Source organism: Nycticebus coucang, chromosome 8 (genome assembly GCF_027406575.1).
Source record: "Nycticebus coucang isolate mNycCou1 chromosome 8, mNycCou1.pri, whole genome shotgun sequence".
NCBI classification, from domain to species: domain Eukaryota; kingdom Metazoa; phylum Chordata; class Mammalia; order Primates; family Lorisidae; genus Nycticebus; species Nycticebus coucang.
The window spans coordinates 58,562,100-58,578,568 of record NC_069787.1 but is presented as its reverse complement, the minus strand read 5'-3'; the positions used below and the strand labels follow the sequence as shown (position 1 = coordinate 58,578,568).

Genomic DNA, 16,469 nt, shown 5'->3' with positions numbered 1-16,469 from the left:
TGATGAAAATGTGTCAAACGATCTATGAACCAAGTGTATGGTGCCCCACGATCATACTAATGTACACAGCTATGGTTTAATAAAAATAAATAAATTAAAAAAAAAAAAAGAAATCAAAGGATACAAAATTTTATGTAGGATAAATAAGCCTAGAGATCTGATGTATAGCATGAGAACTATTATTAATAACATTATATTTATTGTATACTAGATTTGCTAAGAGAGATTTTTTTTTTTCTGTGAAACAGTCTCTCTCTCTGTTGCCCTGGGTAGAATGCTATGATGTCATAACTCACAGCAACCTCAAACTCCTGGGCTTAAGTGATTTTCTTGCCTCAGCTTCCCAAGTAGCTGGGACTACAGGTGTCCACTAAGACCCTGGCTGATTTTTTTCTATTTTTGGTAGAGATGGGATCTTGCTCTTGCTTAGGCTGGTTTCAAACTCCTGAACTCAAGCAATCCACCTGCCTGGGCCTTCCAGAGTGCTAGGATTATAGACATGAGCCACCATGCCCAGCTAAGAGAATACGTTTTAGGTAGTTTTCACCCTACACAAAAAAGAGGCTATATGAGATCATATGTTAATTTGGTTGATTGTGGTAATCATTTTTCTATGTACATGTATATCAGAAAATGTTGTATACCTTAAATATCTGTAATAAAAATAAAGTGTTAGGAGTAAAACCACCATAATTCCTTTACTTACAGATAAACACTGTTAACATTTTAGAGTTTCCTTATATACAGTATATATATATGTATATATGTGTGTGTTTATGTGAATGTGCATATACTTCTATTTATGTAAGTGAAGGATAATTTTTTTAATATATTAACCTGTGTCACCTGAAATTTATTTCATATTTCCCTTTGACTATTTTTATACATCCAATGTTACATTTTTTGAAACTACTATAATCCTTTATTGTATTATAATTTTTTAATATTTTTTATTAAATCATAACTGTATACATTTATGGGATACAATGTGATGATTTGATATACAATATGGAATGCTGAAATCAAACTGATTAATATAAGCATCACCTCACTTATTTTTTGTGATAAGACATTTATAGTTTATTCTTTGTTGTTTGGAAATATACCCTTGCATTGTGCACATGAGTCGAGATCCCATCAAATTCCCACCCTCCTTCCACCAAAAGGATTATTTTTTAAAGATCTCAGCTCAGTATGTAAATGTGTCTTAATTTTTCACCTTGTTTTGTATGGTTAGCAAGGCAATTGAAATTATTATATTTGAATTTACTTTATAAACTGCTTATTCTTTAACTTTGCCATTAACCCATCTCTGGCCCTTTAGTGTAATAGGAAGATCAGGCAAGTTGAAGGGGTTGTGTTCTAATCAACTTGTAACATAAACTTCCTAGTGGGAAGGACATTGTTTACTTTCTTGCCCTGTGTTTCCTATAGTTCCTTTGTTTTCTTCCTATTCTTTCTCTCCTTTATCTACATGATGGTCTGATACATATGTGTATATATATATATATATATGTATAATTTTTTTTTAATTTTTTTTAGAGACAGAGTCTCAATCTGTCACCCTCAGTAGAGTGCTGTGGCGTTCACAGCTCACAGCAACCTCCAACTCCTGGGCTTAGGCAATTCTCTTGCCTCCCGAGTAGCTGGGACTATAGGGGCGCCTGCCAGAAAGCCCGGCTATTTTTTAGTTGCAGTTTGGCTGGGGCTGGGTTCAAACCTGCCACCCTTGGTATATTGGATCAGCGCCCTACCCACTGAGCCACAGGTGCTGCCCTAATACATGTTTTTAGACTAATCTTGTCTAAAAGATTATAGTCTGGCGTTTTTTAAGTGCCTTAAGGTTTGTTGTATCTTTTTTTCTTCTTTTCAGTTTGAAGGTTAAGAATTTTTTTCTGAGAAATGTCATACATTCTGCCATTTTCAAATAGGCTCACTTAGAAAAGAGTAAATTTTCTCTTCTCCTTATCCCAAGAATAATAAAAAAGATGTAAAAATTCATTTTATGTCACTATACCTGGAAGTTTAGCATCAGCATTTAAAAGGGGCAGAGGGAGGGCAGAAGAAAAAAATATATTATAGAGATTTGAAGGCAGGGTGTGGTGGCTCCTGCTGTAATCCTAGCACTTTGGGAGGCCAAGGCAGGTGGATCACCTGAGCTTACAGATTTGAGACCAGCCTGAGCAAGAGTGAGACCTCATCTCAAAAAAATAGCCAGTTGTTGTGGCAGGTGTTTATAGTCCTAGCTACTCAGGAGGCTGAGGCAAGAGAATCACTTGAGCCAGGTGTTTGAGGTTGCTGTGAGCTCTGATGCCATGGCACTCTACCAAGGGTGACAAAGTGAGACTCTGTTTCCAAAAAAAAAAAGGCTCAGCATCCATAGCACAGTGGTTACGGTGCCAGCCATACCATGGTATATGTATGCCAAAACATACACTGAGGCTGGCAGGTTTGAACCTGGCCCAGGCCAGCTAAAACAACAATGACAACTGCAACAAAAAATAGCCAGGTGTTGTGGTGGGCACCTAGAGTCCCAGCTACTTGGGAGGCTAAGGCAAGAGAATCACTTAAGCCCAAGAGTTTGAGGTTCCTGTGAGCTGTGATGCCATGGCACTCTACTGAGGGTGACATAGTGAGACTCTGCCTTAAGAAAAAAAAAAAAGATTTGTATTTTCTGAAATTGAGGAAGGGTTCTTTCACATCAGGTTCCTTCCTAAATGTTTTTTTAATCTATAGTTTTAAAGGGAAAATACGTTCTTTCTCTCTCTCTCTTTAACATTTACTGAGTGTTTGCTATGCATTGGACATTCTGCTGAGTGTTTTACATGATGATCTCATTTATAATTATCTTTTTAAAAAATGACTATTTCAGGCCCTTGCTTGTGATTGCTGGTTCCTCTGAAAGAAATCAGGAAACAATGGGAGCTTTTCAGGAGTTTCCTCAGGTATCTAACTCTAAGATTTTACTTGCACAGTTACACACTGTTAACAGTTTAGGAGAAGAGAAGATATTTAAAAAAACATATGTCTGTGAAATAAAAACTAAAAAATAAATAAATTAGAAGTGCTTGAAGTAATTAAAAGGTAGTTTTCTTGAACTACTACAAGATAATATCAGGATGGATATATTAAGTAAGAGTTTAGGGGTTAGTGGGAGGAGGCTACAATCCCAGCACTTTAAGAGGACACAGTAGCCAAGTATAATCCCACACTTTAAGAGGATTGCGAGACCAGACAGAACAACATAGCAAAAGCCCATATCTAAACTTTAAAATACATAATTAGCCAGGTATGGTGGTGATGCCTGTAGTCTTGGCTACTTGGGAGACTGAGGTGGGAAGATCACTTGAGTCCAAGAGTTCAAGGCTACAGTGTGCTATGATTGCACTACTGTGCTGTAGCCTGGGAGACAGAGTGAGACCCCAGCTCTTAAACAAAAGGAAAGAACTTAGGCTGTGCTTAGGAATAAACTTTCAAAAAATGCTCCTTTTTTGGCAGGATTTTAAACTCTGAAGATAAGTTCTTCAGAGTCAAGAAGATGTAGGAATAAAAATTATCGTAGACTATGCCTTCTAGACTTCAAAGAAATTAAAAAGTTGAGGGGAAAAATCCCACTCAATGATTATTCATTGATTCTGGACAAACTTATTTTTATTTTAGAAGGAGGAAGGAAAGTATTTCAAAATTAGAAGAAACTTGAAAGAATTTGTCAACAAGCATCAGTTTTAAGAATAGTTGTGAGAAGTAAATAGATAAGCGTGAATGATACTTAAGATATATTTAATAAATGTATTTGAGCATTTACAGAACAAAGTTAAGAGCAAAGTTAAAATCATTAGAGAAAAATCTCTTGGTATATCAGGAATCATTGTTAAGAACTTCAAAATAGAAACATAATTTTATATATGATAAACTAATATAAAATAGTGGACTCTGGGTTAATGCAAAAGTTATATTTTTATACTCTTAGAAAGGAATTGAAATTTTACTTAGTTAATGATAGAAAATAATAGTTATTGGATAGATAGATACTGATAATTAAAATTTCATTTTAATTAACTCATCTGCTCTACTTATTTTCAAATATAAAGTTCCTACAAGGCCAGGTGCTTATGCCTATAATCCTAGCACTCTGGAAGGACGAGACGGGTGGATTGCTTAAGCTCTTGAGTTTAAGACCAGCCTGAGCAAGAGAGAGATCCTGTCTCTACTAAAAATAGAAAAACTGAGGTAAGAGGATTGCTTGAGCCCAAGAGTTGTAGACTGCTGTGAGCTATATGATGCCATGGCACTCTACCCAGGGCAACAGCTTGAGACTGTATCTCAAAAAAATAAAATAAAGTTCCTATAAGAACTATGTAGATGAAAAAAGAAAGGAGAGTTTAAATGTCCATTGAAAATGTTTTTTCAGAAGTAGAAAGTCATAGCAGTTTGACATTAAATTTAAAAACGAGGAGAAAGATTACTGATTTAATTTAAAATCCAACTATCTGTTTCTTTTGGAAGTCCTTACAACTAAAGAACATAGACAGAAACGGACTAAAAGTTGAGGAGTCATCTTCTGTCACACCTATGCAATCATGACTGCCAATTGTCATAGAAAGAAACAGTTTCTGTATAATGCTTCATAATACATTAAATAGTCAAAAATAATCACTACTTGGTGTGGTGCCTGTAGCTCAAAGGAGTAGGGCGCCGGCCCCATATGCTGGAGGTTGTAGGTTCAAACCCAGCCCTGGCCAAAAACCGCAAAAAAAAAAAAACTACTAAATTTGCATATTCTAAACAGCATAGCAAGAAAATACGTAAAAGGAAAAATGGCAGAAATGTAAAAATAGATTCTTCTTATAATGACATAAGAATTGCTGGGTCCAAGGATACGCTCGTTTAAATTTTTTGTAGGTGTACTGTCCCATGTATACTCTCATCAGCCGTTTATGAAAGTGCCTGTTTTCCGGTGTTGTGGTAGATAGTGTGTATTATCAAATTTTTTCATCTTTGCCAATCTGAGAATCAAAAATGGTGTCTTATTTTGATTTGCTTCTTAAATCATACTGAGGTAGAACATTGTTCTTTGAATAGGCTTTTAAGAGACAGCCTAGGTCACATTTTCTCCATCTTGTGTCTAAACATAATAAAAAATAATGATGATGGTTTCCTTCAGAAGAGAAATATGTATAAGCTGAATTTTAAGTGATTTTCATTTTCTACACAGGTTGAAGCTTGTAGATTATATAGCAAGTTCTCTGCCAGGCCAAGCAGCATAGAAGCTATTCCTTCTGTTATTGAAAAGGTACAGTATTTAATAGCAAGCTTTCTAAATCAACCAGTTTTTCTCAGTTGCTTATATTTATGTTATTTTTATTTTCAATAGAATAAATAACAATTAGGAATATACCCAAGTAATTAACATAGACATTGTTAAAAAACTATTTAAATTTCAATGTTCACTACCATTACATTTAATTAAAGAAACAGAACTAAAATAATTATTTTGGGAAGAAGTTTCTCCTGTGCTTTAGTTTTTAAAATTATCTTTTTAATTATACAAAAGTAAAATGAACCCCTGGGTATCCTTTCCCCTTGTTTTTGCAAAAGGTCATTTTTGAAAATTAGAACTACCCCATATAACACTGTCTCTTAGTTAATTAAATAGCATATAGGTTGAATATCCCTTATTTGCAGTGCTTAGAACCAGAGCTGTTTTGGATTTCAGGATCTTGGGGATTTTGGAATATTTGCCTATACTTAACAAGGTATCTTGGGATACCAGTCTAAATAAGAAATTCAGTACATTTGGGATGTATATATGCACCTTATACACATAGCCTGAATATACTTTTATTTTTCCTTTGTGAACGCTGAATAAATTGTTGTGGACTTGGATTTTGACTCTGAGTAGTCACATGAGATCAAGTGTGGAATTTTCCATTGGTGGCACCATGTCAGAGCTCAGAAAGTTCTGTTATTTTGGAGCATTTTCAAATTCAACATGCTCAGTGTATATTATAAATTAATTAATTACCCAGCATTTATATGTGAAATTGCATTTGAGTTGTTTTAAACTATAAATTGTAAGAACCATTTGATGTATAATAATATTTTAGTTTCTGAAAACTCTGCCAAATCATTAGGATTAGAAAACAGGTGAAAGTACATGTTACAATGGAAAAAACCTGGCAGGCAGAGCCTACTGAGTAATATCCAAGACTAAAGTATACTAGGACATGAATTTTAAGGCCCTAAATGAATACTTATTTATCTTGGCCCTTTTAAACAAAATTATCTTTAAACATATATAGACTCAATGGAGGATATTTCAACTTTAATTTTTTTCTCCAACTAAGGACGTCCAGAAAAATTAAAGATATTGTTCACTTCACAGCTTTAAATTATCTTCAAGTGGGATATGATCAGAGTAATATTTTAAAAATCTTTTCTTCTATTTGTAATAAATGTAGGCAGTGAGAAGCAGTATCTATGGCCGTCCAGGTGCTTGCTATGTTGACATACCTGCAGATTTTGTGAACTTCCTGGTGAATGTAAATTCTATTAAGTAGGTAATAGTTATATTGGAATTCTTCCTTAAGTTTTACACATATTATCATAATGCTTACCTTTTAAAAGAGTTTTCCAAATAGTTTATAAGTTAATCTCCACTTAACTTTTGATGATTTCGTAATTAAACTGAATCCTAACCAAAGGGCTTAGTTCTTTCTCTTTTTTTTTGAGACAGAGTCTAACTCAGACAGAGTCACCCTCGGTAAAGTGCTGTGGCATCACAGCTCACAGCAACCTTAAACTCTTGGGCTTAAGTGATTCTCTTGCCTCAGCCTCCCAAGTAGCTGGGACTACAGGCGCCCGCCACAATGCCTGGCTATTTTTTTGTTGCAGTTGTCATTGTTGTTTGACAGGCCCAGCTGGGTTTGAACTACACTAATGGCCCCAGTGAATGTGGCTGAGCTACAGATGCTGAGCCAGGGCTTAATTCTCTTAATTAAAATGGTATTATTTAGTAATATTTCTGGGTTTAATTACTAAATCAAATACTTGAAGTTTCCCAAACTCCTCATTTGAATTTATTCTGCTAGTAATCATAATTTTACATCTCTATTATTATAGTTATTGGGAATCTTAAAGTGTAAGCCAAGAGACGAGGTGATGGTTGAAAATTTTTTAGGACTCAGCATAAAGGATGTTTGTGTAGCTGTCTCCCTCTGTGATTTAAAAATATTCTAGCACAGAGGTTTCTATGATTTGTCTTATCCTCTTCTTAAACACTAAGTGAAAAGAAATGCAAAACACATTTTTTCATTAGTATCTAAGTCACCTTTATAAGGGTGGCTACTTGGGTTAATACATCAGCCTGGATACCATTCAGTACTTAACTGCTGTTGTGGACCATCTGGTTCTCTGGTGACTATAGAGAGACAGTGGGCCTTACTGTATACTTAGTACACCAAGGAGTAATTTCTATTTGAGAGAGAGTAAGAAAAAAAGCACATCTATTTTGCATGGTAATTGAGCATAGTAATCAAAATAATATTGGGAGGAGGGCAAGACAGGAAAATTAACTCTGTAAACCTTCTTTTAAATTTTGTAAAGGCTGAATGACCTTTTTCATTATATGTCCCAATATTTGGACAATATTGTATGTCCAAATTTTATGCAATATGATGTTATTAATTAGACTAAATGAAGTATCACAGTGAGGACTTGACATCCAGAAATGCTTAACTGTAACACAATATTTTTTTTTTTTTTTTTTGCAGTTTTTGGCTGGGGCCAGGTTTGAACGTGCCACCTCTGGTATAAGGGGCCAGCGCCCTACTCCTTCGAGCCACAGGCACTGCCCAACACAATAGTTTTAATATGGGCGGCGCCTGTGGCTCAGTCGGTAAGGCGCCGGCCCCATATACCGAGGGTGGCGGGTTCAAACCCGGCCCCGGCCAAACTGCAACCAAAAAATAGCCGGGCGTTGTGGTGGGCGCCTGTAGTCCCAGCTACTCGGGAGGCTGAGGCAAGAGAATCGCTTAAGCCCAGGAGTTGGAGGTTGCTGTGAGCTGTGTGATGCCATGGCACTCTACCAAGGGCCATAAAGTGAGACTCTGTCTCTACAAAAAAAAAAAAAAAATATTTAAAATAAAAAAAAAAAAAAAAATAGTTTTAATATGTTTTTTACTGAGGTGTATCGTGACACTAAAATATTAACTTATCCAGTGAACAGAAATATAACGAAGGGTTTAAAAGCATACATTTGGAGACAGTTATGACTGTTTTAATCTAGTGTCTGGCACATGCCATATGGGGACCTTGGGCATGTTACTTTCTTGGAGTCTGTTTTTCTCAGTGGTGAAATGGAGATAATGGTAATACCTAACCTCATTGTTTTGACAATTAAATGAGAATAAATGGCATATAGTAAGTATTAAATATTAGCTTTTAATATGGTTTTTACTATTATTACAACAGCCTGTAAAATGGGGATAGAGAGGCTCGGCACCTGTAGCTCAATGGCTAGGATGCTAGCCACATACATCCAGGCTGGCAGGTTCGACCCTGGGCCTTCCAAACAACAATGACAGCTACAATAACAACAAAAAAAAATAGCCGGGCCTTGTGGCGGGCACCTGTAGTCCCAGCTACTTGGGAGACTGAGGCAACAGAATCGCTTAAGCCCAAAAGTTTGAGGTTGCTATGAGCTGTGACGCCACGGCACTCTACCGAGGGCAACAGCTTAAAACTGTCTCAAAAAAAAAGAGGGGGAGGGGATAAAGAGCCGAAAAAAATTAAAAATATAACAGTAACCACAACTAGTGCTGCTGTCACAGTATAAAGCCATTAACCCAAATTTTCTTTTAATGAATTAGCTGTTTCACTGGCTATTAGATGATATATGGAATAACTGTTAATTTACTAGATGTGCTAATAATGTTATGGTTGAATAGTAGAAGGTCCTTCTTTTAGTGCTGCCTGGGGAAGTTTTAAGGGTGAAATGTCTTTTTTCTTTTATTTTATTTTTAACAACATACATTGGGGAAAGGGGTGAAATGTCTTGATGCCTGTAATTTACTTTAAAATGGTTCAGGAAAAATACGGATGCCTGTGTGTGCATATGTGAAGCAAATGCAGTAAAATGTTAGTTGTTGGATCAACACGGTGGGTATGTGGAGCTTTATTTATACTGTATTTTTCTACTTTTTTATAAAATTAAAAATTTTTATAACAAAAACTTGTAGAGTTGGCCTCTTTTAATTAACAAAACTCTTTATTTCCAGGTATACAGAGTGCTGCATGTCACCTCCTGTTAACATGGCAGAAACCTCTGCTGTATGTGAGGCAGCATCTTTTATTAGGAATGCCAAACAGCCTCTTCTTATCATTGGGAAAGGTAGCCTTGAATAGAACTCTCAATCTTGCTCTGCTTTTTAAAGAATGCTAACTTTTAAAAAATGGTCTTCATTATTTATTATCATCTGTCTAATGTTTGAAATAAGGATTATTTGTTCATTTTGAAAGTATAGAATTTATTGTTATTTATTTTGATAGAATTAACCTTTAATGCCCAAGGATCTCACTTGTATGAGGGAATATCTTCTATTGTATTTTTTTTGGTTTTATGAGTGAAATGTCTTTTTTCTATTATAAAATTTTTTCTAGCATCCAAAAACGTAGAAAAAAGAAATCCCTTCATCTAAGGCAACCATTTTTAACATTTAGCACTTTTCTATTTTCATTTTACATATTATGATCTTTTTTTTTTTTTTTTTTTTTGTTGTTGCAGTTTGGCCGGGGCTGGGTTTGAACCCGCCACCCTTGGCATATGGGGCCGGCACCCTACTCACTGAGCCACAGGCGCCGCCCCAGGCTTTTTTGTTTTAGATGCTGGACACAGGTCCAATTTTCTTTTTTTTTTTTTTTTTTGTAGAGACAGAGTCTCACTTTATGGCCCTCGGTAGAGTGCCGTGGCCTCACACAGCTCACAGCAACCTCCAACTCCTGGGCTTAAGCGATTCTCTTGCCTCAGCCTCCCGAGTAGCTGGGACTACAGGTGCCCGCCACAACGCCCGACTATTTTTTGGTTGCAGTTTGGCCGGGGTGGGGTTTGAACCTGCCACCCTCGGTATATGGGGCCAGCGCCTTACCGACTGAGCCACAGGCGCCGCCACATATTATGATCTTAATATGTAGACAGTTTTATATTCTATATTTAACATAATACTTTTTCATTATCCTAAAATTACTTCCTAAATATGTATTTTAATGTCTGTTTAGGCGTAAATGAACATATACTTTACTGGCACATATTTCAATCTTTGCCAGTTCCTGTCTGTCTATTTAAAGTAGCTGTAGCAAACATATTTGTGCCTAAAGCTCTTTCCATATTTAGGATTTAAGCTAGAGCCCCAGAAAGAAAGTTAAGTTAAAAAGTGTGAATATTTTTAAGACTTTTGGTACATATTATCAAATTGCTTTCTTTTTGGAGTTAGACCAACCACTTGATATTCCTGTCAGTAATTTATTGTAGTATCCATTTTGTGTTCTAGAACTGAGACTGCTGGAATCACCTTTGACCATGCTAGGCAATTATTGACTTCTTAGGAATTAAATTTATAGAATCTAAAAATAGTTTTGATAAAAATTTAGACAATAAAAAAAATCGGGGTCAGAGCTGAGTTGAATACATTATAAGACATACTAGCTCTGTGATTTGGAACACAACTACTTTGTCAGCTATCTCACTTGTAAAATGGGAGTATTAACTGCCTCAATAGGATAATTGAATAGCAAAATATATGGCAAGCACACAGTAGGTGCTAGTTTTTATGAACTTTGAACTTCCTTTTATGAACATTTATTTGATAACTGCTTGTTATAAGGCAGGGATTATAGAAAACATTCATGAGGGATAAGGAGAAATAATGGTACCAGCCTATGATGAACCTGGTAACAAGTAAGCAACACCCTTTTTGTGGGGTGTACAGAGAGAGTGAGATTCTCAAGGAAAGCACGGCAATTTGCTTGTGTAATATGGAAAATCTGTCCAGAAAAGATGACACAACAGCTGCACCTTGCAAAAGTGGGTAATAATTCAAGTGGACAAAGACCAAAGGCATTGGAAGAAGAGAGAACTGAGTATAAAAAGACATTTGAGGCAAGAAGGAGAATGCAGAGAAACTTTCTAGATGAAAAAAATGGAACTGTCTTCATCATGTATATATGAGAATGTATTCTAAGGTGTTTTGTACGGGGGCACATGGTATTGAATCTGAAAGTACCCTTTATTATTCCCTAGGGTTCATGTAAGTTTTGAATATGGAGTAATATGCTAGCGCTGAAATAGTGTATAAAATTAAATTATAGTGGTCTTGGTGACATTAAAAATGGAATCATTCCAATATATAAACAGTAAGTTATTTTCATTGTCATCAGGGGCATATGGTTATTGCATAGGCACACAGCTATAGAAACAAATGATAATGTGTCCCACTTGGGTTAGGCCCAGTATAATCACAGAATTGTAGAGTCTATAGAAAGATTCACAAAGCTTTAGAAACTTAGGCCACATAGAATTTGCAGACCAGATTTTCTGGCAATGGGGAACAAAGTGTGAGGGGAGAGAGTCTTTCTTCTGCCCTGCCCACCTGGACCTCCCAGGTTCAGAGAATTATGGGAAGTAGTTCAGTAAGATCATAGCATAGAATAGGTAAGTGACAGCAGCAAGAGATGAGAAATGCAACTTTTGTTTTGGGGTAGACATCCATCGGAATAACTGAGACTATTACTGGGGGGAAATTAGGACTAAATGCTTTCTGAAGCATTTAAAAATCCCAAGCATAAAAACTGTAGTCGCAATTTGTTTTGAGGTTAAGCCCATGTATTAACAAAAGGAGAATATTTGAGAAGATCTAAACGCCACCTCACATACTGTTTTAAAGGTCACAGTGCCTAGAGCTTAACTGAATCATCCAGTACCTGGCATTTCTTGCAGGTGCTGCATATGCTCATGCAGAAGAGAATATCAGGAAATTGGTGGATCAGTGTAAATTGCCGTTTTTGCCCACCCCTATGGGGAAGGGTGTGGTCCCTGACAACCATCCAAACTGTGTAGGTGCAGCCAGATCCAGGTGCGTGGCATTTTAGATGTTAAATACACTGTCATGGCAGATTTTAGGCTAATTTAAATTATTTTGTGATATTAATGAATCCAGGGAGAAGTTCTGAAAGAAGCATGTTATTTTAAGCACACTGGGTTTTGGAATTTCAGCACTGTAAAGAGGCTATTGACTATCTTCTGGCCTTCATGGTTTCACATGAGAAATCTGCAGTGGTTCAAATCATTGTTACCTTATTTGTAATGTATTGTTTTTCTGACTGCTCCCAAGGTTTTCCTTTATCTTTGGTTTTCAGCAGTTTAATTATGATGTATCTGGACATGGTTTTCCTTTAGTTCAGCCTGTTTGGAGTTCTCAAATTTTTTGAATCTGCAATTTATTTCTTTCAACAAATTTGAAAGTTTTCATCATTATTTCTTCAGTTTTTTTTTTTGTTTGTTTTTGTTTCTTTGATTTTTTTTTTTTGAGACAGAGTCTCACTATGTCGCCCTTGGTAGAGTGCTATGTGGTCATAGTTCACAGCAACCTCCAACTCTTGGGCTTAAGTGATTCTCTCACCTCAGCCTCCCAAGTAGCTGGAACTATAGGCGCCTGCCAACAATACCTGGCTCTTTTTTGTTGCTGTCGTCATTGCTGTTTAGGTGGCCTGGGCCCGGCTTGAACCCGCCAGCCTGGGTGTATGTGGCCAGCGCCCTACCCACTGAGCTATAAGCACCACCTTCAGATTTGTTTTTTATATCAATCTTTTTCTTCTCTCTTGGAATTCCAGTGATATAAATATTAAACATTTTTATATTGTCCCACAGATCCCTGATTATCAATTCATTTCTTTTCAATCCTTTTGTCTCATATTTTATATTTCTCTGCTGAGAACTTCTATCTTTATACCTATTTCAAGAATATTTTTCTTTACTTCCTGGAGCATAGTTATAATAGCTGCTTTAAAAATCTTTGTTTATTAATTCTAACATCTGCATCATTTTGAATTGGCCTTCAGTCATTATCTTTCCTTTTGAGAATTGGTCACATTTTTCTAGTTCTTTTTTGTACTGGAGTAATTTTGTATTGTATCCTGGATTTTTTTTTTAATTATGTTGTGAGATTCTGGGTCGTATTAAAATTCTCTGTAGAAAGTTGAGTTTCGTTTACTTGTTGTTTAGCAAGCAGTCAGCCTGGTTAGGTTAGCTTCAGACTATAAGCACTCTCTGCAAGTAGTAGCTCCAGTCAGTTCAGTTTCAGAGTCTTTGCTGTGCTGCTTTGGGTCTTTCTGCACATGCCCAGCTGAGGGGTGAACCCCAGACATGTCCTGGTTCATACGCAGAATTGGAGATTTATTTTCCCTCCTCTCTAGGACTTCCTGGGCTCCCCCTGACCCCCACCCCTATTCCTAGACATCCTGGGTTTTGGTGCTGTCTTATAATGTATACAACTTGAGCTGTCTTCTGAGCAAGTTGCAGAAGAAAAGAGTAATGGAGATTGTCTCCATACTCTTCAGACCACAAAGGTCCTTTTCCCAGTTCCTCTTGTTTAAAAGATGGTATTTCTCTGGACTTTTAGCTGCTTGGGAGCCACCCTAGTGCAGCTCTGCAAACAGCTGCCTTCAGAACAGGGCTAGGAGAGAAAAAGAAATTGGAAAAAATCCCCCCCCCCCCCAATACTTCCAGCACGCAGAGGTCCCCTTTCTTGATCCTCTGGTCAAAAAGATAGTTTCTCTCCAAGTTTTTGCTCCTGTAGTTCTGCAACTAGGGCTGCCCTTTTAAAGCCAGACGATAAAAGAAGGGTGAACAACAGCTCCTCAGAGACTCTCATTTGTTTGCTTCTTCAAATGTACCCATTCTTGGTTGTCACTGAAAGCTGCTTCTTTTTAGACTTTTAAAACACACCTTGTGATATACTATACCTTTTTTTAAAACGTCTTGAAATTTATTTATTATGAAATATTCCAAATATACAAACAGGAAGAGAGAATATTTAATAAGTACTTAAATAACTAACCTCAACTTCATCAGTGTGAACATAAAAATACAGAGAGAAAACCTTTAGGTAAAAAGGTTTTATTTGGGACTAATATACAAGAAGTAGGATTGCAGGACATACATATAGACCAAGGTGGCCTACAGTATGTCTGGAGAACAAAGGAAAAGGTTAAGGTTTTATTGGCAAAAGAAGAAATTATACAAGTTGTTTTAAAGCAAAGTTTATTGGTGTCTTCCATATCTATTGGGAACTGGCAAGCTCTAATTGGTGAGTGGTGGCTGTTGCTGGGTCATAGTGGGGTATTCATTGAATTGAGCTTGTAAGACAATGTGTCAAGCAAGTGTTTTTGTATAAGCAGCTAGCTGTCCTTGTGTGGTTTGGAAAAATTTCTTATGACAGTTCCTATTATCAGGCAAATCACTCATAAAACTCTAACCCTCATGGCTTCCCCAGCTCCATTTGCCATGGTTTGACACAAGTGACTCCATTTTAAATCTGACAACTTTTGCATCAGATAATAACACTGTATCATATTATTTTGGAGGTTTTTGGCTTGGTGTTTATTTTTAGAAACAAAATATGGATTCATTTGTAGTTTCTTATATATATCATTCTAGACTCCTTTCCATCCCTCCCTCTCCATAGTTCACCACTGTCATGCATTTGGCATTCTTCATATTCTCATGCAGGGATTAAAAATTAATTAAAATTAATTCTGAGGGCTTTTTAAATGTAACGTTTTCTGCTCAATCTTTCATTGTTGCTCATGTAATGCTATCTTAATAGATTATGTCTTGTCATTCATATTAGCATACTTGATACAGTAACCAAATTAATTCATCCATCCACTATTAATTTTTTTAATACTTTAACTTAGGGCAGCGCCTGTGGCTCAGTGGGTAGGGCGCCAGCCCTATATACCAAAGGTGGCGGGTTTGAACCCAGCCCCGGCAAAACTGCAACAAAAAAATAGCCAGGTCTTCTGGTGGGCACCTGTAGTCCCAGCTACTCAGGAGGCTGAAGCAAGAGAATCGCTTAAGCCCAGGAGTTGGAGGTTGCTGTGAGCTGTGACAGTACGGCACTCTACTGAGGGCAATATAGTGAGACTCTGTCTCTAAAAAAATAAAAATAAAAAATACTCAACTTAGGTTGAAATGAAGTTTATCTTCATTCTAGCCAAATTTAAGAAGATAATGACATTAATAGTGTGAAAATGATTGCAAGGTACTACAAATAATTGAATTAACTATTTCAATGGTTTTAGAGTATTAGTAAGCAAACCTATCTTTATAATTATAGTTTTTATTTTTTGTTAAATTGGGTTCCATAGGACTACTACAGTATATGGAGATGCTTTTTTGAGTGTATTCTTCCTTTTTGAATTTATAATTTCTGTGAAAATTTTGTTCATCACTGAAGAAGACAAAAGCAGTAAATACAGATCCTATAGGACAGAAGATTGAAAAAATAGGAAACAGATAAGATATAAGAAGCAGAAAAATGAGAAATAAAAAATAAAACTCACAGCAGTTATGATAATGATCTGTCCTGGACAAAGGAGGAGACATTCAGATTGAATTGATTATAATAGCAATTAAATGTGTTATAAGAGCCACATCCGAAACATAACAATACAGGTTAAAACCAAGACTGGGCAAAGATACATGAAATAAACAAAGGAAAGCAGGTGTGGCTGTATATCAAAGTAAAAATCATTAAAAGATCAGAAGTTATACTGACAGAAGCATTATATAAAATAAAATTATTAGAAATATACCTGGGTAGCTTGGTACCCTTAGCACAGTGGTTACGGCACCAGCCACATATCCTGAGGGTGGCCCGTTCAAACCCAGCCCGGACCAGCTAAACAACAATGACAATTGCAACAAAAAAAAAAATAGCCGGCTCTTGTGGCAGACACCTGTAGTCCCAGCTACTTGGGAGGCTGAGGCAAGAGAATCGCTTAAAGCCCAAGAGTTTGAGGTTGCCGTGAGCTGTTATGCCAGGGCACTCTACCAAGGGTGACATAGTGAGAGTCTGTCTCAAAAAAAAAAAAAAAGAAAGAAAGAAATGTACATGGTATAATAGTTTGGAAAGCAATTCAGGAATACAAATCAATAGTCTTAATGTTTCTAGAAATCAATGTTAAGAGTGCATTTAGACTTAAGTATAAAGATGTCCCACTCAGTACTATTAATAACAAACTATCCAGCAATGAAGAAAACATTAAATAAACTGAGACATAAGTGTTTAGCAAAATACATGGCCTTTAAAAATTGTGTTTATGAACCTAATGACAAGGCCAGATGCAATGGCTCATGCCTGTAATCCTAGCACTCTGGGAGACTGAAGTGGGTGGATTGCTTGAGCTCAGGA

The 16,469-nt window shown here is 36.4% G+C and overlaps 1 protein-coding gene across 1 annotated transcript in view; it reads left to right on the top strand.

Moving 5' to 3' along the window:
- HACL1 (2-hydroxyacyl-CoA lyase 1) overlaps nucleotides 1-16,469 on the top strand; it is a 38,276-nt gene that overhangs the window by 7,102 nt on the left and 14,705 nt on the right. The window contains exons 5-9 of the mRNA XM_053600602.1: nucleotides 2,873-2,945; nucleotides 5,216-5,293; nucleotides 6,462-6,556; nucleotides 9,279-9,391; nucleotides 11,993-12,128. Coding sequence (XP_053456577.1) covers nucleotides 2,873-2,945; nucleotides 5,216-5,293; nucleotides 6,462-6,556; nucleotides 9,279-9,391; nucleotides 11,993-12,128 — 495 coding nt within the window. The remainder of the gene's footprint in view (nucleotides 1-2,872; nucleotides 2,946-5,215; nucleotides 5,294-6,461; nucleotides 6,557-9,278; nucleotides 9,392-11,992; nucleotides 12,129-16,469) is intronic.